Raw genomic sequence first — 22,556 nt, forward strand, 5'->3', positions numbered from 1 at the left:
CCGGGTCATTGTACTAAGCTTTCTCAAAATGCAGAACAATTTTCCTGCATTACTTATTTGCACCAGTCCGTACATATCATATAATGCCAGTCATTCCCCAAACATAAAAGTTCACTAAACACACTTCAAACAGCTTTATGCTACTCATATTGTGAAAAACAGCCATCTGCTCCCTCATATAACTATAACATATTTACTGTAACCTTACACTGTTCTACGATCGCTTATCTCTTTACTACGTTTCTGGCTTCTTCTCAACATGTTCATCATCACAAACTGCCTACTCTAAAACCACCAGTAGTAAACCATGCATGTTTATAAGGACATTTTGCTAAATTCACGACTTGTATTCCTCCACACCACGTGGTTCCCTAGTACATGGACCTGAACGATTGTTAGTTACCATACTTCTGTACAAGCGCAGCAAACATATTCTACAGTAAAATTTAACGTAATCCCTCATTTGTTACTGACCTATCTAATCTATGAAGTTCATTGAAGAGACCAGTTTTCTTAAGAAACCAAATGTAGTGTAAAACTGTTTTGAATTTGTAAGTAATAAGAAACTATTTTTGTCTAATGTAAAGCAGGCTACCACATAAGCAGGAATGACAGGTGTGAAAAAAGGAGCAAGTAAGTAGTATTGCACAGGAAAGAATTGCCCACGTTCCGGATCATTTTTCAGGATATAAGGAAAGACTATTTGAAATACTGAGCAATCAGTTAGGCTTTGACCAGGAAGCTGTAAGGTATGGAATACTGCAAGTTCCTGAAGTGAAGAGTACAGTTATGGCTAGCAAAGTTCAGTCTACTGCCAAGAAGTGGTTGAAGCATCAAGTCTAAGCAAGTTACACCACAGAATAAGAAATTAGAGAACTCAACAGGAAAGGGGTGGGCCATTTGCTCTACTTGGGGAGGTGCCCTGATGGCCAGACACAGGAAAAAAGCATGCAAGCTCAAGATGTGATTTTTGAAGATGCTGTAATCAATGGCCAGTGAGAGCGGAGGTGGGGACAATGACCATTAAAAGAACTGACAGGAAGACGTTTTTAGCAATAAAAAGTTCTGTATTTTGGAGACCACGGCCTACTCACAATGCAAAAGCAGGCATCATGACATCCATCTACTTTTACACCACAGACTTGTATGTAGTGAGGACATTCAAGGGTAAAGCTGTAGTCCCATGTACATAAATTAACCTATTTCCTGTTTTACGGAAAACTATATTGCCTTACCAACTAAAGTGATCATGAAATTTACTACTGGCAGCAGCAGGATTCCTGTTATTTTGGACAAATAAAATGTCTTTAGCAAACACACAGTGAAGGAGATCCAGAGGAAGACAGATGAGATGGCCAAAAAAAAAAAAAAAAAAAAGACTCCGGTGGAACTTATGACCAGACTGGACAACGGTGATAGAAGGGCCCCTTGATGTCATCAGACATGCAGCTATTATCAAGATAGTAAATGAAATTAGGTGCACAGAGTATTCAACTATTAATACATTTCCTTCTTATTTTCTCGCTCAGCATTTACTCTTTACCTTTAGAGGAAAAAAGACTTTACCAGACGCTAAAATGATCATTTGGAGATGACAACTCTGCATGACTCTTTCCTGCCATTAACTTGTACAGGGAGTAAGGAGATGTATTTGGTTGTCACATTGCTTATTTCTGGTAGTATTGTCACATTTGTATAGAAGTACACCTTACTTAATGTTACATTGTTAATGATGAAACTACTTCCAGATGCCCGTTTTCCTGACTAGGCAACATTTGGAAAGGTTTCAAAAACAATTAGGAATGAATGTGTACAAGGTTAACCATGCCACTATCTAGGTGAGAATACTGGCCCACACCTTGGTGTGTAATTTTAACAGAAACACACATCCATACTGATTTTATAAAAAAACTAATACAGTTCACGTTTTAAATCAGTCCAACATTGTTTGGCTTTTGTAACTTTCATACTGGGCATGATTCACTGAAAAGCTGCAACTCCAGTTTCAAGACTTTCCCCGTACATCTTTTCTTAAGCGAATAAATCAAACTAAAAAGTCAGTTACACAAAAATATCTGCTACTAAAACAAGACAAATGTAAACTCAGGTCTGTTAATTGTGAGTACATTTAGTTACATTCTGACTGCAACTGAACTAAAATAAACTAAGCTCCCACATTTTACTGGCCAAAGCATGAAAGAATTGACAGACACACCACTTACCCGTTCCATCATCTCTTTGTTGAAGGTAAAAGTAATGTTAGCACAAGTACTATCTTGATAGCTAGAGTTTGGATTGCACTTCTTCACTGGAGGCAGACTTGAAGGCCGGCATTCGCCCATTCCAGTGCATGGAGGAGTGAAGCAATGGTCGTCCTTGATGGGAACACAATGTTGTCCTACGGGGCACTCTCCTCGACCCTTACCAAGTATATGACAGGGTTTTGGACCACACCACAACTAAAGAAAAAAAGGTATTAAAGTTCAAGAATAACAGACTTTACTGCAAATTTCACTTATTTTTCATAATGCAGCAAAATTCACAATGATGCTGGAAATCATTTTACCTTGGAACAAGTTACTTTTCCATTTAGGCACTGACAGGTGTTGCAGTCCTCTTCCCATCTGGCACCATCTGACATTACTCTCCCACTGGTGATACAGGGTCGCCCTGTGACTGTAACACACAAATCAGCACAATGTACACAATTTAGTAAAATTAAGCAGTAACAAGCATATGCAGTGCAAGAAGGGACACAAAGGCCATACAATCTCCATCACTAGTGACCCAGCAAAGCATTACACCAGATTTAATCAGTTGGAATATTACTCCCATTACATGATGCAGAGTTTAATTTCTATTTACAAAGCAATCTACCATGCAAGAATTAGTGTACCTCTAAAAAATTTAAAAACTCAGGTCTCCCAGAAAACCCTGTTAAGTAACAAATCAAATAGTCAATTGTTCTTGACAGATGTAAGAAAAAATTAAAACCACAAGAGAGGACAACAGAAACAGAACCTGAGAAGGAATCGTAACTAGGGAGACTAACAGTAAACACATAACCTTTTGTCATGGTGAAGTTACGCCACTTTTGTTAAAGGCCTTTCTTGCAGCTAGCAATGTTTGGTCAGTTTTATAACAATTTCAAATTAAGAAATTTGGCGGAGGGGGGTAATCAAAATATGGCAAACAGACCAAGACAATTTAGACTGCAGAAATCTGTTAAACTTGTCCAGTCACATCTGTTAAACTGAACCATTTAATTAATCTGACTGGGCAGCAGATGCCCTAAGAACAAAGGATTCCATAAGGCAAGTAAAAAATTCCCCCAGAGTTCACCTTTATTACAGAAATAAGAGATAATACCATGTGAGGAAATAAGGCTCCAAGTAGTCTTCAACTTCCCAAGCCTAACTTGGTCTTCCTTTCATGCAGGCATACATTCATCTGTACTTCTGGAATGATGCCCAGACAAAAAAATGAATGTCTCACCTCCTGAAACTCCCGCACTTTTCCTCAAGTTCTAAATGCACACCATCATAAACAGAGTAATGGTAAAAAGAAGTTATGTCTTGCCATAATGTTCCATCTGTACTATTGATCCTCGTTCAGTCATTACACCTGGGTTATCGGTTCTGACCTCGGAACAGAGCCAGCCATCTTCCAAGCTTGCAACAGCCACAAACTCTCGAGCTAAACTCTTACCCACAATTCCACTCTCCCTGTTACCTCAGATTGAGTTTGCAAGTCAGAGAGAGTAGAGGCTACCTCTGGTCAAAGGACCTAACGGAACCGGATGATGAGATCCACTATAAGCCTCAGGAGGGGGAAGGAGGGAGGGGACTGAACGAGGATCAACAATACAGATGGAACGTTATGATAATAACTTCTTTATCTGATATTGTTAATCCTCGTTCATTCCTTACGCCTGGGACAGAGAACCCAGCTACCTTTATTCCTGGCAGGCTCTCATGGAAGGACATTCCTGAGCACCACTGAACCAAAGGACACTCTTTCTCTGGAGGCCAAATCCAATTTGTAATGGCTGATAAAGGTATGAGGTCTAGCCCAAGTTGCAACTGCACAAATGTCAGGTAAAGAAGCTCTAGCATGGAAGGCAGCAGAAGTTTCTACCGATCTAGTGGAATGAGCCCTAATGGCTGCAGGGATATCATGAGATTTGTGAATAAATGTTACACAGTCTTTTAACCATTTAGACAATGCGAACTTAGAAACAGCACATCCAAGTCTAGGCCCAGAATAGGCCAAGAATAGCTGATCTGATTTGCGAGAAGCCTTAGTTCTGTCCAGACATAAATGAATTTGCCTGTGAATGTCAAGGGTATGTAGACAATACTCTCCTCTGTTAGAATGACTGAGAAAGAAAACTGGCAATTCAATGGATTGGTTAATAGATATTTCAGAGATCACTTTTGGCAGAAAGGAAGGATTAGTTCTCAATGACTCTTTATGAAAGATCAAGTAAGGCTGTTGTATGCATAGAGCTTGAAGTTCAGAGATATGTCTGGCAGATGTAATGGCGACCAAGAACAAAGTTTTCCAAGAAAGAAACTTGAGGTCACATGAAAAGGCTGGTTCAAAAGGAGATGTAGTCAAAGCTTGCAGGACTAGAGACAGGTCCCATGGCTGGCTAGGTTCTCTAAAAGGGGGTTTCAAATGATTTACGCCTTTTAGAAAGGTTTTGTATAATTTGTGAGACAAAAGTCATGGACACCATTGTGAAAATTAGATATTGTGGCCAAATGAACTCGAATAGTAGAAGCAGACAGTACTGGAATACCTGTCCAGTTTATTTGGCCTATCAGCACTGGTGCTGAAAAAGGGTCTCTCCATTTTTCCTTCAGCCAAATAGTAAACCTTTTCCACTTGCTGAGATAAGTAGTTCTGGTGGAAGACTTATGAGATGCAATAAGAATGTCACGTACTGGGGAAGAAAGATCATTCTGCCTGGCAATCACTGGAAGTGGAGGTGCCAAGCTGTGACCTTCAGGCTGTTCAGGTTGGGGTGAATCAGGTTCTGTGGGTGGGAGATCAAGTCCGAAGTTGAACTGAGAATCCATGGTTGATCTAGCAGGTGAGGCCATAAGAAGGGGAACCAAATTTGACAAGGCCAATATGGTGCTATGAGGATTATCTTGCTCTTCAACCGGTGGGCTTTCTTCAGGAACTGGGGAATGAGAGGGAGAGGGAGAAAGGCATAAAGCAGACCCAAGGGCCATTCGTGGACTAGAGCGTCCCTGGGTGACTGTCCCCGAGGGGGAATCGGGGCGAAGTAACTGCTGCATTTGTAGTTGGTTGAGGATACAAAAAGGTCGCAGCAAGGGAGACCCCAGCGGTTGAAAATCTCCACCACTAAAAGAGGATTCAGAGACCACTCATATGGTTGCAGAATGCACCTGCTCAATCCGTCTGCTATCACATTGGAACTCCCGGGAATGTGCACTGCTAAAGGATTTGGTTACGCCTTGTTTGTTGATGTACCAGACTACAGCCATGTTGTCCGACTGTACTGCAATAGTCCCTGACGGAAAAAGGGGATAAAATGCTTGAAATGCTAGAAGCAGCGCCCTCAGTTCTAGGACATTTATATGCAGATGAGCCTCTAGTTCCGACCACGTGCCTTGGACTGTTTTCTCCTGAAAAAGCCCCTCCCACCCCATCAGGGAGGCACCTGTGGTCACTGTGGCTTTGGGCTCTTGGGGTGTGAAGGGGAGAGAACATTGTGACGGGTTCTGCAACATCCACCAAATCAAGTTTTGTTTGCATCTCTGAGTCACCCGAATCTGGGATGACAGAGGGAAGTGAAAAGGGTACCACTGGGTGACAGCTGGAGAACAGAATGTGCTGTGGATCTTTCCCTTGAGAGGATGAGTACGAGTTGTTGTTTTATCCTTAAAATTCTGTGCTCTGGAATCGATGCCATGCAGTTCACTGTATCCGACAGAACCCCAATGAATTCTATGGATTGGGATGGGGATAGGGTGAATTTTTGCCAGTTTATAGTTGCACCTAGCCTTTCTGCGGTGTGAAGAGAGTATGCCAAGGCTTTTTCCAATAGATGTCTGGTGGGGCTAGTGATGAGCCAGTCGTCTAGGTATGGAAACACCCGGAATCCTTGCAGTTGCAGATGAGTTGTGACAACTGCCATGCACTTTGTGAACACTTTGGGGGCTACAGGGAGTCCGAAAGTAATGACTGGCTCCCGTACGGAAGCAAAGGAATCTTCTTGATGGCATGGACACCTTTATGTGGTAGTACACATCTTGAAGATCTATAGAGCACATCCAATCGCCTGCCTCCAAGAGTGGGAGGATAGACTGTATTGTGACCATCCGGAATTTCTGCACCTCTACGAAATTTTTTAGCACACTGAGATCCAAAATCGGTCTCCAGTCCCCATTCTTTTTTGGCACTAAAAATAATCTTGAGTAGAATCCAGATCCTATCTGGTCTGGTGGGACCATTTGGATGACTCTTTCTTAGCAGCTTTGAAATCTCTAATGCTGCTTCTTCCCTTTGACTGGGTGGAACATCGGGTAAGCTCCTTAGGAGGGCAGGACAAAGATCGAAGGGAATATGATAACCTCTGGTTATTATCTCTTGTACCCAAGAATCGGTGGTAATGGTTAGCCAGGCAGAAGGGTACAAAGAGAAACGACCCCCAACTGTTTCCAGAGGAAAGCAGTTGGGCCACTCTTCAGGGGCGCTGGTAGGACTGGCCAGAGAAAGAATCTCTGGAACCCTGGTTACGTGGACCTCCTCTGCCCCGAAAGGGGAGTCTTCCATATGAGTGTCCCTCTCTGCCTCTAGGGGGAAAACGCGGCTAGTGTGTCACGGAAAGAACCCGGAGACTTTTTGTGCCACATCTTCCCACTCTTCTGGTTTCTGGAGAAAGCCCGCTGAGGGTAAGACTAATGGACACCCACAGCAGAAAGGGTCTTACCGTCTTGTTCACATCTAGCCAGTGTGTGTTTAACTTTGGGTCCAAATAACCAAGAGGCTTTAATGGGAGCGTTCAGAAAGGAAGCCTTGAAGGGTTCTGCGAAATCACACAAGCGCATCCAGGCATGCCGTCTCATGACTATGCCTGCACCCGCTGCACTAGCTGCTCCTTCTGATGCGCGAGAAATCAGGCGCATGGAGGAGTTAGAGATCGATTCAAGGGTGGCTAACTGTGAGGCCACTTTGTTCCGGACCTCATCAGACACAGCTCCAGCCAAAGTTTCAGAGAGCTCAGAAATTAAGTCTCTTTGAAGCCTGGTAGAATGTGCCATATAATTCAGGGACCTGACTGCAAAGGTCGCTGATGCAAAGGTACGCTTCCCTAATCTGTCCAGCTCCTGGGACTCTTTGTTGGGTGGGTGGACAGTCTGGCTTTCTTCCGCCAGATCCTTCTTTGTTGCGGCCGCCACCACCAAGGCATCTACAGGAAGACCTTTGGACCAGTGAGGCTCACTATCTGGAGGGGACAAGAATTTATCTGGTCTGTTGGGGATGGCATCAACTGTGTCAAGAGCCTTCCATGCACGCTGCACGATGAGCCGGACAAGGTCGGCAGGTGGAGTAACCCAGGAGGTAGGGGGTCGGGCATGAAAGGCCTGCAGGAACACAGACTTTTCAGAGGTCGGGTTAGAGGGCCGCCAATCACCTCTCTGCTTAAGTACTTCAAGGATATCTCCAAAGGATACCTCAGAGGGCGACCGAGGGGACCCTTCCCCATCATCAAAGTCTGTGTCTTCCGTGAGGGACTCCTATGGGGAGTCCACGTGCTTCCTCTTACACGAACTCTTGCGATGAACTTCCTCAGGGGGAGAAAGCGCAAAAGGGGCCTCCTGTGGGACTGCGTCCTGAGGCCCTTGTATCCAGTGTCCATCAGAGGTGTTTTGTGTAAATTGCGGTCCAGAAGAGGACGGGGGCACTGACAGCACAGGATCGCCAACAGACGCAAGAGCCTTCTCCATGAGCTGGGAGGCTGGTCCACCCGAGGTCACACCTCGCTCAAGCAAATCAGCCCGCCGACTCGGAGTCCCGGATGGCTGTGAAAAACAAGAGTACGTACGCCACAGCTACCATCCTGAGCAGTGACTGGAGTGACAAATCTCTCCTGCCACCAAGGCAACTGCGACTCCTTAGTGAGGTCCATGAAAGGAGCTGAAGTGAGGGAAGTCTGTGCTACAGCAGGGGGCTTCAAAAGCAATGAAGGAGGAGAATAGGTAGGAGTCTTTGGAGAAGGGTGTTCACCTCCGAAGGAAGAGTAGGTCCTGGAGGGTTGGATACCTCTGGCCAAAAGCAAGTGATCCACAAGATGCACCACATCATGTTCCGAGAGACTTCTAGTGGATCTCATGGACATAGCTGAAGGGGAGTCAGGTCTATCCAAGGATGCAGGAAACTCGGTGCCCACAAAGGGGTCTTTGGACAGTGCTAAAATAGGCGTCTGCACCGAGAACAATGGAGCCGTTAAGGCTTGTACTACTGGTGTCTGCACCGAGAAGATCATCTGTGCCGAAGGTAAGGTCTGCACCGATGAGGTCGGTGCTAAAGTAGTAGATGGCACTACAGTAGGTGCTGAAAGAGTCTGTGCAGAAAACAAGGTGGTCGGTACAGAGAGCATAGTCGATGCCATGTAAATTGTCGGAGTCGAAGCAGGGGGGGGCATCGGAACAGTCATCAACGCTGGAAAGGTCTGCACCAAAGAAAAAGTCGGTGCCGGTAAGGAAGTCTGAACCGAGGGGCCCCTCGGTTCCGATGAGGTGTAGGGCACAAAACTCGATGCCGAAGTAATGGATGGTGCAGAAGATCTAGGCACCGAAAGCCTCGGGGCCGAGGAAGCCAACTCCGAACTAGAAAGTTTGGCCTTCTTAGGTCTCAGTTCATGGGGGTCCCCAGCAGGAGACAACGGAAGAGACTTGATCTTCTTATGTTCATCCCTTTTCTTATGCGATCTAGGAGGGGTTGAAGCCTCTGCCCCAGAAATAGCCTCTGAAAAGGAAGATTTAAGTAGTCCCTTTAAAATCAGTTTATTTTTCCTTTCCACCAAAGTCCTGTTAGAAAAGGTAGCACAAATCCCGCAAGGTGGGTCAGTCAAGTGAGGCACACCCAAACAGTAAACACAACACATGTGCATCCGAAATAGGCAATTTATGCCCACAATCCACACATCTTTTAAATCCCGGACCACCTTTTTTCTCTGCCATGATAGGAAGGAAGAAGAAAAGAAAGGAAGAAAGACGGTACCAACAACGGTACGAGAAATACCCGACGGTAAAGCAGGAAAGATTTTACCAACGATGGTAAAGGAGTTACCTCATGGTAAGAAGAAAGAAGGGCTAGAAAACAACCAAAATAGAGTCGCTAGATGCGACAGGGTAACAGGTAACTATTTAACAAAATCTGAACAGAGAAGAACTGCAATACAATTAGGTATCATCAAAGAAGTTTTACTTAACTCAAGAGAAGTGGCTTGACACGACTGAATGGCGAAGCAGCAAACGAAATCTGGGGTAACAGGAAGAGGGGAATTGTGGGTAGGAGTTTAGTTCGAGAGTTTGTGGCGGTCATGAGCTTGGAAGATGGCTGGCTCGGTTCCGAGGTTGGAACCGATAACCCAGGCGTAAGGGATGAACGAGGATTAACAATATCAGATCTTAACTTTCCTTTTTTTCTTCTTCACCATTATGGCAGAGAGGTAAGAATGGATGGGATCATCCCTAAAGTTTTAGGGATATTTAACCCAAAAGTAACAGAACCCTGATACAAAATACTACAACTTGCCTCCCACTGCTAAGACAGCAAGAAAAATTAGGTCACCAGGATACAAGAATAACCAGAGCTGAAAGTACAATTGTGTGAGTAGTTTTGAGGTAACATGAGGTGTTCAAATTAAGGGCTCACTGCTGCAGTACAAACTGGGAAACAGACAAAGGCAGGCATCTGGGGTCAGACTTTAAGACTTTTTGCAGAGGTCTGTCACAAGCCAGGCTCCCTCAACATACATCAGTTCAAAGTGTAGCTCAAAACTGAGAGCCACTCCGGCCACTTTGCAACTCTTTTTTGGTGAACTGTTAGTGTGCCTTGAGTAGTGGAACTTCAGGACCCTGGTTTGTCGTCAGTAAAACCTAGGAAGACCTGTACACCTTCACTCAATGTTCACATCCCACAACCCCCATGCACCCATGTCCTATGAAACCTGAGAGGTTTTTTTTTTTTTAAACCCAAAGCATTTAAAACTGCTTCACAGATATATAAACTAAAGTAGAAACATGGGTTGGAAATTAGGAGTATTAGGTCCAGTTCGATGTTATGTTGCACTCGGGACATCCAGTCATAAGGACTTCCAGGGGTAGTGGGCTGTATAGCTAGAGGGTCAAAAGGGAAGAACTTGTACTGCAGCGGGGGTACCACTATTGAGAAATCTATTCATACAAATGTACCATGTTCACAGTAAGGATTACTACTGTACTACAACTACTTATCCATGGGAAGCATGCCACAGCAGTACCACAGTTCACTGTCCAAGCAATGGTCATATCACACCTTGTAAAATGGCAGTGGTGTGGTAAATATGTTTCTGGCTGTCAGGATGCATCACCACTACAGATAAATGGTCAAAGCCCCCAGAAAAAAAAAATAAAAAGAACTGAAAAACTCTCATCCTTACAAAATAAAAGTGTTGCCTGTGACCTGCAAACTAGGACTCTCTCCCTAAGCCCCCCCCCCCCCACAAAAGCAACCCCTCCAAAATAAGCAACTAATTGCTGCTGAAGACAACAGAATGCAGATTTTTCCCCCATTTTTGCTAATTACCTACATTACTGCAAAATCTCTCAGAAAGGCCCTATAGAAATAGGGATACATTTAGAGCAAACAAATGTGTTTCAGCTTTTCACAAAATGAAATATTTTTAATAAAAGAACACAACTATCTGTACTCAAAGGTGTTACTTATAAATAGAAAACAATAGCTCAAAGATAATTACAACTGCCATCCCTCTTCGGATAACCTGAACTATGAAACGAGTGGACAACTGAAAGCTCTGCAAAAGAGGCATTTCGGGCAACTCTAATCCAGCAAAAATAAAGACAGTTTACAAAATAAATTAAATGAAAGATAAGGTAAAGATTTTGTAAAATCTTCTGTAATATATTCTCTGTGGTGGAATTTTTCACTTTACAATAAGGCTAATTGCAGGGAGCATCTGTATTATTCTGCATCAAAAGCTTCCTCAACAAGTGATGTTTGTGTACAAAACCTTTTGACTTCTCATTCTAAGATCAGGCCAGCATTGTGAGAAATGTTTTCCAAAAAAAAAAAAAAAAAAATGTTCTCTCAATTTTCCTCTCGGTTTCTGACATCTGGATTATATTCATTCTAGCAATCATCCTGATCGATGGAAGCCACAGCTAAATCCCACAAGTCTGGAGTTGGCTGGGAAACAGGACACTGTGGTATACCACTGAAACCTACTGACAAGGGGACAAGTCTCCAGTCACTGCAATGGCAGAATGGCTACACACAATGGCCATAACAGGAGATGCTGCTGACACATCATTCTTTCTCTACTTTTTTTTTTTTTTTTTTTAGCTAATCTGTTGTCTTCATTCTGTGTTTCCCTCATGCTGAGACACAAGGCCCCTCCGAGCTTACCACCAATATCATTTCTGATCTCCTCAGAGGGTGTAAACATTGACGTTTCTGCCCCTTATCTAAATGCGGGACTTTCCCCCCTCTTAATTACAGATTTAACCAGTGCTCCAGGTTGCAATAATCCTACATAAGGAGTTCCACAAGAAAAACATAACACTTTGCTATGAATAAATATAATCCCATATTCAGTCACGCTCACAAATATGGATAACCACCAGTGAATCGGTCTGCTAGTTCCTAGTAAAAAAGATATCACCCAGCTGCTATTCATGGGAAGCCCACCACTACTCTGATAATGTAAAACTTCACACCAACAAGATACTACCCCAAAGCTGGGATATTTGAAGTGAACATACATTCTAACTCTGTACTAAAATCAAAGAAGGTGAAGCATCAGAATGCAGCCAGCCCTGCTGGCACCTCAATGGATGCAGCCTGGAGGCAGTAGGACACGGGTGACTATATAAAGGTCATTCCTGTTATCTTACATTTCATGTTTTGAATTTTCATGTCTTATATTCCCAAGAGGCATGACACTCAAGAACACCTACAGTAAAATATATGACCTACCTTCCACAAAAAGTAAGGCCTTGAGAGACTTTCTCACAAAGGTGGAACACTCACGGGATGCAGGCCCTGGTCTTGTACACACTGCTGATGGTGCCATAAGTGCACTCAGCCTTCTCGGGTACACTTTCCCAAAACGTATACAAAACCTGACGGGCCCACAATACTGAATTTGTTAAAATCACTCCTGCAAAATGAGGACTCATTCGGCAACCTGCAAAAAGACTGCAAAAGTGATCACCACACCATACTGCAGACAGTTAGCAAAAATGGTCACCACTTTGCAGAGACTATGGTTTCTTGCACCAACTAGTCTTGGACTAAAAGGATGTAAAGTGGGTGTGCAACATTAAGCACAGTCTGAGTTGTGAATTACATCCTACAAAGCGAATATAGACAGTATAGTATATTCATTACTGCAGTAATACCACTTGGGGCTTCTGTTGCAGAAAGCTAGACATCTGGTTTGCCTTCAATAGATCAGCATGTTTTCCCCTCTAGGGTGGAATGTCCTACTACAGCATAGCATGTTTTCCCCTCTAGGGTGGAATGTCCTACCACAGCATGGCCAGGGGCACACTACAAGTAACTACTTCCTAGGTGGAAAAATGAGAAAATTACCAAAACATTTTGCCAAATATGGAGCTGGGATCATTTTAAAGGCTCACATCACGTGTACAAGTTGCAATCTTTTAGTAATGCCTAATGCACAGAAGGGTCATGCTGAGCATGTGCAGCGGAACTATGATTTAGCCAAAAATCCTGTTTCACCACTCCCTGGTATCAGACTCTCTCCATGATGGGAATAAATAGGCCGTAATACTCTCATTAAGAAGGAAATTAATGTATCTACAGGGTGGAAGACATTAAAAAGAGAAAGAATTATTTGCAGTACACTTATCACTCAGTTTCAGAAAACAAACATCTAGCTACAAATGTATTTCCAATGTCATAACTTTATGACAAAGTACTTTACAAGGCTACAATGTTATGTTCACAATACTTTATACTTTTCTTGACTTGAATTCCATGGTGTGTCTGCATTCACAATTCACCTACAGGACCTACCTTCTGAATGTTACCGCCCCACCACCCTTGGAAGAGAAGGAACAGTGTGGCAGTGAATAATACTCTGTTCTAAGGTACAAGAGAAAGGCATGCTCAAGATTAAAAGGCGAAACAAGGCAAAGAAAAAGAAATCGAGCTACTGCACATATGACTTCAAGAAACAAAGAAAACATAACAAAACAATCATAAACTAGCATTTATGCAAATGTTTACACATGTAATGGTATTAGGTAATGGTCTGGCTGGTGACAGCAAATATAGGGTGGTTGCTCTATCTCTTAGCAATCTGCCAAGAATGTGTTTTAACTCGACATGGATGCCCATTAGCCCTGGTAGGTATGGTCATGGACCTGGCTAATCACAATGTTTGTTGACAGGAGGTCAGCTCCCAGTATTAATAACAGGCCTGGACTCGAGGAAGAAAAGTCAGTCTGAAAATGCAGAACAGCAGATGTCAAACACTTCTGTTCTCCTTTAAAGTTTTTTTAAATTTTTTACATTGGGACTAGCCACCCCCCCCCCCCCCCAAACACACATTTCAATAGTTCATTTTCTTTCTTCACCTCATTTTGCCTTTCAGTCTTGTGCGTGCCTTTCCATTGCCACACTGTTCCTTCTCTTCCAAGGGTGGAGGTACACATACCAATGATGAGGCTGACATACCTTAGTGAAAGGAGAATATTCTGGAAAATGAAGACCAAGACATGTATATATGCAAGTCTTCTTTTTAGGTCACTCAGTCGCACTACTCTAGGACTCATACAATTGAGTCAAAGAATATCAAATGGTTACCCGGAAGGCTACAGTGGCAGACCCATCTGATTAAGACTTCAAGCCCAACAAGCTAGCAACTCATGGCCTTCGGTCTACAGGCTGATAGACTACCAAAAGTACCATGCGCCTTAAAATGAACAACATCCATATACAGGACAAACTGTAAACACAACTAATAAAAGGCTTCAAAAGGAACTACAAACTGCTGATGAAAAGACAATGGAACAGAGTGCAACAGTAGATTTATTTTTTGCTTTAGCTTTAGCTCTTACCTTCTTGGCATCTTTGACCACTACGGCCAGCAGGACAGATGCAGCGATAGCCATTAATTTCATCTACACAGGTAGCCCCAAAAGCACATGGGAAGGATTGGCACTCATTGATATCTGGAATAAAACATAAGTATTGCATCATGGTGTGTAAGCTTTTAGCCTGTAGTACAAACTGCAATAATACAACCACTATTTAACCCCTCACAGCATGATTAAAAACTACAAAATGGCAACAATATTACACCTCCAAAAATATATAGCTTTTAGTTTGTTCACACTATCCACTGGCTCGGAGGTAAAGCTTAGAAATAACAGGTCTAGGCAAATCTGACTTTGTTTATAAGGACATGGAAGGTAGGCACAACACAGTGGTCTGGCGATCACATGAAGGACATTCTGGGTGGTGCTGATCTCAGCATGTGATGAATGGCTACTCCCTGTGCCAACAACAGACACTACTGAAAGGTGTACACTACCTACCAAATAATTATGTGACTGACTAGTAAGACCTGGTATAGCAGACCTACCTAGCTGAACAAGTACCAGCCAAGAAAAGGTTAAAGCACCACTATGCAGCTTATTCCAAAGAGTACTGCTAGTTAACCTAGCTGAAACTACAGCACAGTAACAGTACTGCTAGTTAACCTTGCTGAAACTACAGCACAGTAACAGTACTGCTAGTTAACCTAGCTGAAACTACAGCACAGTAACAGTACTGCTAGTCAACCTAGCTGAAACTACAGCACAGTAACAGTACTGCTAGTCAACCTAGCTGAAACTACAGTAACAGTACTGCTAGTTAACCTTGCTGAAACTACAGCACAGTAACAGTACTGCTAGTTAACCTTGCTGAAACTACAGCACAGTAACAGTGCTGCTAGTTAACCTAGCTGAAACTACAGCACAGTAACAGTACTGCTAGTTAACCTAGCTGAAACTACAGCATAGTAACAGTACTGCTAGTTAACCTTGCTGAAACTACAGCACAGTACCAGTACTGCTAGTTAACCTAGCTGAAACTACAGCATAGTAACAGTACTGCTAGTTAACCTTGCTGAAACTACAGCACAGTAACAGTACTGCTAGTTAACCTTGCTGAAACTACAGCACAGTAACAGAGTACTGCTAGTTAACCTAGCTGAAACTACAGCACAGTGTGTACAATTCACTTCAGGGTCTCTGGCAGATTCTAAAGAGCAGGCAGGCCTGACAAGTTTTTCTGTACTTTTGCAAACAAAGAGATACTGTGTTGAAGCACAGAACTCATCCTCAATACTGCCCTTTTTCCAATGATAGAAAACTAAAGATATCCCTAGAGATGGGAGGGGAGTATATTAAAACACTGCAAATGTAATCCAATACGCCTCTTTAGAATTCCAACATTTCAAATGCTCTGTTCAAGGAGAAAAGTTCACAAGACTTTTTTTTTGCAAGTAAAAGGACTAAACTGAATCAATTAAAAGCAGAGAGGGAAGATGCAAGCCCCTCAAACAAATTTCTTAATGTAGAAATGAGACAATGCGGAGGCTGGTAGACAGGTGTAATCAACTACCAGAATGGGAAGGCAGGCTTAAAAAAAAAAAAAAAAAAAAAAAAAAAAAGCCTGGGATTACTGGAAGCTTAGGAAGGAAGCAGGAGGAGCAGCTACTTTAGGCTAGCTGCAGCACTCGGATAGAAGAGAAAGACATGGTTTCCTTCTGCCTGCATAATTTAATACATAATGTACTGTAATAAATGGTTTCTGAAGTGTATACAAAGCATGTGTGTGTGTGTGTGTGTGTGTGTGTGTGTGTGTGTGTGTGTGTGTGTGTGTGGATAACGCAAGTAACTCAACTTTCTAAACAGCTGATTTAGCTGAAGATTTAAACAGGATTAAATGAGGTCACATCTTTAATACTCACTTATCCTACAGTCTGGACCGGCAAAGCCAGGAGCACACTCACATCTGTACCAGTTGTCGCCATCTACGCAAGTGCCGCTATTGTAACTGTGTGAGAAGGGAGAAATCAAAAGTACTCACATTAAAATACATTACCACCACTGACTCAGACTATTCACAAACTGAAAAATAATCAACTACAGATAACTGTCTGCCACTAAACAGCCTGCATATGAGAGCACTCTTCTGCAACAACAACAGAGTCAAATTAAACCCAAGTCAGCAGGCCCTCATATCCTGGCACAAGGTCTCCAAAAGATCAAAAGTATTTTATCAATCTTAACAAAAATCTGGACTAAGATACTCTGCCAGCACATGGAAGTTAACCCCAAAAATGCCGACAAGAACTATTACAGCACCTCACAGTGGTTAATTACATACACATTCTTAAAGGTCACAATTCTCTGGGAACAGTCTGCATGAGTGTATGCCCATGTGAGGTGGACCAAGGGTTGCTGGTATGGTAAGCCACTGTCAAGAGAAGGATGGTGTTCAAATGACATGAGCTTTTCACACTTAAAGAGCACGTGGTTCAGCCAAAATATTAAACTGTTAAAACTCACACATATGAAAAAAATGAAGGCAACCACTTCATTCACTTGCCAGTATTTTGCACATATACAAGCATTTATGCGTAGACATTAAAATGTATACACACCAAAAAGACATCTACATTCTATTGACACTTTTTTATGTGCCAAGAAAAAAATGATGTTCTCGTTTCCTATGTTATATTTTTTCAAATTCCTTGTTCTCAGAATGTAAAGAACTACAAAAGACAGGGTTGTAACATTGACAAACACAGTACTTATTTGTTACAATAACTTGTATAAAAATACAACGGATTTTAAATTTAAATTGCTTTATTCACATAAAATACAAAACTTTATGGTTGAATGTAAAGACACATCGCTTATGTTCATGCAGGCATGCATAGGGAATACATGACTGGCAGTCTACGGCACAGATATTCTGGCTGCTGCTCAGACTTAACCCTTGCAATTCCTGGAGACTGAACAGAAGTTTGACTTAGATAAGAAAATGTACAGTTTCTGCATTTAGCTGTTTTTTTCCCCTCTGATTCTCCATTTAATTTCAAGTATTACAGCAATAAAGAATGTTTTATTAAGTCACCACTGTGATCACATTCCATTACTAATGATTTCAGGTGGAATAAAGGGAGGTGGAAATTCATCATTTATTTAATTTTAATTTTTTTTTTTATTTAATATTTGTTGACCGGGAAAGTCCGACAAGGACAGAGCCTATTTTCAGCATAGGCCTGGGGAGAAATGCTACCAAACTCATGTCTTTGAATCATTAATGATGCACAGCTACTGCTGGGTAGGTTGGGTTCAAGGATGGTGTCAGCCCCCCACCTTTACTGACCGAAAGAGCACTGATGACTCGCTTGCAATACCGAAAGACTGCTACTTCATGACAGCAACAAGTGGGGGCAAGAAATAGGACTATGGTTTTGGCAAAGTCATTAGTAAGGTACGGTTTGCTACTCCATATCCTGGTCAATTTTTAATCAGCACTTTGAATAGAAAGCATTGAGCAATGCATATAAACTGGCATGTGTTGCATTAGAATTTCTGAACATCCTCACCATGCAATAGTTATTCTGAATGCATGGTGTCCACTCAGAAGCAATTGAAATGCATGTTCAGAAGAACTAGTGAAGGTGGAACAGTTTACTAACCGTTCCATCAGTGCAGTTGTTGACAAATGCAAAACATTTAGCACTACACTTGTGCCCTTTGCCTAGCTTAAATAGTTGATGGTGGTATATGGAACATGCCTGCAGAAATGCTTCAAAGTCATAATATTTCAAAACCAACAAGAGACCTGCATAACATTACTGTGAAGGTTTAACTAAATGTTATACCTCAAGTAAAGTAGAACATCTACCTCCACCAGACAAACTATAACCGTTGTGACTTTTACAAGCTCTCCATCTAAAATGTTCCCTCAAAGGATCACCAGACCATATGCTTTTCTAAAAATGGGTCAGCCTGGCAGTGCGATATATTTCCTTAAGTCTAGAACTGTAGAGAGTTGCAAATAAGAACAGAAACAATTTCTCACAGATTCTTACATTAAGGAAGACAATTTTTGGTGATTCCCATTTGTTTACTCCATTTTTTTTAATGAAATTACTTTACAGGCTCTCAAACTTGTGTCTCTACCCATGCAGAAATGTGATATATTATAGTGATCTCTTACTCGCATCTGCCATATAACCATAAACTATAACCTGCTGTGAGCTCAGTAACAGTACTTTGTTTTGCCCCGACACAGATTCTGGCTTCTGCCACTGGCCTTCAGTCTCCGTATTTGATCATGATCACCCTGCAAGAAAATGCTCCTATCTTTCCCAAAAATCACCGCGGTCTCTCCCAAGAAAATGACTAATCACTGTTTTTGGAAGTAATACTTGTGAACGCTCCACGTCATGAAAGCCAATCAGTTTCCCAAGCACACTCAGATAAATCATTATATAATTCAATACAAACAAGAAATAACAGGGGTTACCCTAAAAAAAGTGCAATGTATGTATATATGCTACATTATATTATATATAAATAACACAGTTTTTTGGTTAGTTTTCTTGTTTCATAAGATATGACACTTACCATGGATGAGGGTTGCAATCATTAGTATCTAGAAAATAAAACAAAAAACGTGTAACTAGGACTGAAAAAGAAGGAAATGCTACAAAAGACTTTTTAACCACAAAAGTGATTTCAGACCTGCATACTACGTCAAACCACAACTATCAATACACAAGAATGCACTGCTTCACAAAACATGATGTAACCTTCTCTCTTGCAGAGTGCAAGTTCACAGAATAAAGTCTGATAAATAGTACAGACACAGGTATACACTGTCAAAGAACATGGTCACTGAAGGGAGGAGCCACAAGAAAAACTCACATCCATACACTAACTGTATCACCTGGCATTACTTATGCAAGTTCCGCATGCAAAGGGTCATAGATGTACCACACAAGATTATAATCAAGACATTTGATACAGCTGGCTTCAAATAAGGGCATCTTACTATTTCAAACTAATATTCTCAACATTATCTCGTGAGATTATGTGCATGTTGGACTCAGAACTGTAAAGATATTTCCGGAAGTAAATGCTTAGCTGTTTGAAAGATGCACTTACTTTGAGTACAAGTCGGGCCTTCCCAGCCTTCTTTGCAAACACACGTAAAGGAATCGCCGCTCACCACACAAGTTGCACCATTCTGACAAGGATTTGGTAAACAGCTACTGTTTCTTGCTGTAACAAGAGTTAAATCAAATGGGTTAAAAAATGTACCAAGAAAGAAACATTTTTATTAAACAGAGAAGCACTACCACAGCAGTGTTCCCAGAAATGCATGCTACAGGCACTAAAGTGCTGTTATATTGGGAAACAATGCTTCTGACACAAACAAAAGATGAAATACAACATTCTTTGAAAGTAGAAGAGGACCACCTGCTATATCAAATCCGCACAGCTTCCTACTTTATGGGCAAACTACAGATGAATGTCCTACATGGCAATATCTTTAAACACATTAAGAATATCACATGAAAAGATTAGGATACAAGCAAAACTACACAATTTCCACTGGCTTCAGCAACAGGAGGAGGAGCATGACAAAACCTATGGGTTGAAGCAACACCACAGATCTGAAGATTAAGCAGCCATGATAGACAGAACAGATGAACAAGGGGAGACTGGTGTAATTTAATGGAAATATCTAAAGTGCAGCAGTTAAAATTTTGCAAGGCGGTTTCTAGTAAGTAAAATTATGCATGTGAACTGCAAGTGCCTAGGGATGAACATTTCTGGACCCCACCTGCAATTTTTGTATCCAATGCAAACAGGCATCAGTGCCTTTTTTGTTTCTCCTTGTTAACTATAAAAGAAAAAATAACAATAGATATAGATGATCTACAAGACAGACATCTGGACTGTGCAAGACCTTGAAGAATGATGGGAGTAAATGGGAAGCACTGGTATCATGGCAGCAAAGGTATATGTTAGCATCTCAGCACTGGCAAGGCAAGACTACAAACTTATAATAACCGCCAGGCCTTTATCCTGCTTCCCATATACATTTTGTCCTGTCTCTACGCTCTTTATTGTCATGTTGTAGAAACTTCCAGAGGTGGAACCATATGCTGCTTTCTACCATCAAGCTACTCTGGCTCACTCAGAAATCCATACTTTTGTTCAAATACTTATCACAAGGAAGAGCTGCAGGAAATCTGTGCAGTGCAACCAAAGATTAAGTTGTTATGAAGTAAAACACCAATGAGCTACAGTTAAAAAGAGAGAGAACCAAATGTCATTCTGTACAACAATGAACAACTAAACATATATGCAAATAATTACTAAGGGAATGAGTTCAGAATATAGTCATCAACTCAGACACAATACGTTTGCTATCCCATACGTCAGGTAGAAAAGCCAACAAGAGCATGACGTCTTCAAATGCAGTCAGTTTCACTGTCCAGGGCTGTTACACTTACCTATGTTACAGGTAGCACCTTCCCATCTAGGTGTGCACAGACATTTGAAGGCGTCTCCCTCATCATAACATGTCCCGCCATTATTACAAGTAGTTTCATCACACTGGCTATCACCTGGTGAAGACGATGGGGAAAAAGTGCCAGGGAAAAGAAGTGCCAGGGAAAAGAAGATCAAGATTAGTGAGCTGTAGAAAAGGATTACATGACCAAGCAAATTCAAGAGAACGAAACGAGATGCGTTCTTTACGAACTACTACTTACGGGAATGGCAAGTCTTCCCTTTCCAGTCATTTTTGCATTCGCAATAAAAATCATTAACCAAGTCTCGGCAAACTCCTCCATTACGGCAAGGGTTTTTGCTGCAGTCATTTATGTCTGTAGAAAATAGTAAAAAAACAAAAAATAATAAAGCAATCTTTTGCCATCCAAAAGGAAGCAGTAGGTTGGCTTCATCTCCTTAATGGTGTTTTCTTTTTCAAGTCGGCCCTATGTCGTTAGAAAGTCTAATGTCGTTAGGAAAGAGGAATGTTACAAAGACAAACCCATGTGGGCTTTAGTTTACCCAACTGGGGGGGGGGGGTCTGCTGAAGACCACAGAAATTAAAATTACCAGAAGGGGAGCTTTAATCTGCAACTAGGCTGTACTCTAAAAGGAGATTCATCATTCACTAATACATAACACCTCAGTCCTTCTGCATCTACCCTGACCTTGGATAACAATGACAAATAGGAAATTTCAAGATCAGGCAGTCTGACACACTCCAGCTACAGCTGTTATCTATGTACAAACTTCTAATGCTAATTTACATAGCAAGGATCTTTTAACTGCATACATCTCATCTGACATATAAACTTAGCAAATTGCTGCTCACTCAAGTAAGTAGCTCATGGTTACCTTTCTGAATTAGCATTGTGATTTCTATGCTTTGGAAAGGTGAGAGGGAAGACTTCCTAGAGCCTAAATCTTACTGCAAGAGCCTGGGATATGTACAAGACTTTCCCATGAATTTACCATGAAAGATATCTGCACCATGAAAGATATCTGCTTCCAGAAAAAGATATAGAGCTACTAGAGTTAACCAAAGAGCGGGGGGGGGTGATCAAATACAGTTTTAACTTTTTTCTTGATTAAATGTTCAGGTTAAAAAAGACTTGCACCAGTCACCTCCAACACAATAACTGCCTCCCAGCAACACAATAACTGCCTCCCACTTGAAAGCTAAGTACATAAAAAATATGGCAAGAAACATTTTACAGCACTCATTTTAAACTGGAAATACTTCCAAGGGTTTAAGATGCTGAAAGTATGCCAACAGCAACATCACATTATGTTTAATAATGTTTATACATAAAAATAAAGTTACCAAGGAATACAGGTACTAAAAAATGAGAAAGATCAAAACACTTACTTGTCTCACAGAAATCACCTTCCCATCCATCACTGCAAATACATGTGTAGGAATTCACACCATCAATGCAGGTTCCTCCATTTGTGCAGGGGTTACTTTCACAGTCATTTATATCTGTAAAAGACCGCAAGGTTTTCTATTAGCAATCAAAAGATGCAAACCATACTCCATTAACTTAAACATACAAGGTCCTTAGAAGGGACAAACTGCCTTTCTTTACAAGCCAAATAGAATCAAATACCTTTTGGGATGGAAAGGAACAGAATTCTTATGAGAAATGATTTTTTTTCCACAAACACAGGAACAGGGCCTTGATGTTA

General features: G+C 41.6%; 1 protein-coding gene across 1 annotated transcript in view; it reads right to left on the reverse strand.

The window, feature by feature from the left end:
- JAG1 (jagged canonical Notch ligand 1) overlaps window positions 1-22,556 on the reverse strand; it is an 80,941-nt gene that overhangs the window by 10,911 nt on the left and 47,474 nt on the right. Inside the window, exons 15-23 of the mRNA XM_044056800.1 lie at window positions 22,237-22,350; window positions 21,089-21,202; window positions 20,828-20,941; window positions 19,470-19,586; window positions 18,930-18,957; window positions 16,253-16,338; window positions 14,352-14,465; window positions 2,567-2,676; window positions 2,223-2,459 (exon numbers count right to left, since the gene is read on the reverse strand). Of these exons, the coding sequence (XP_043912735.1) occupies window positions 2,223-2,459; window positions 2,567-2,676; window positions 14,352-14,465; window positions 16,253-16,338; window positions 18,930-18,957; window positions 19,470-19,586; window positions 20,828-20,941; window positions 21,089-21,202; window positions 22,237-22,350 (1,034 nt within the window). The remainder of the gene's footprint in view (window positions 1-2,222; window positions 2,460-2,566; window positions 2,677-14,351; window positions 14,466-16,252; window positions 16,339-18,929; window positions 18,958-19,469; window positions 19,587-20,827; window positions 20,942-21,088; window positions 21,203-22,236; window positions 22,351-22,556) is intronic.

Source organism: Protopterus annectens, chromosome 1.part2 (genome assembly GCF_019279795.1).
Source record: "Protopterus annectens isolate FY-2018-M chromosome 1.part2, PAN1.0, whole genome shotgun sequence".
Taxonomy (NCBI): Eukaryota; Metazoa; Chordata; order Ceratodontiformes; family Protopteridae; genus Protopterus; species Protopterus annectens.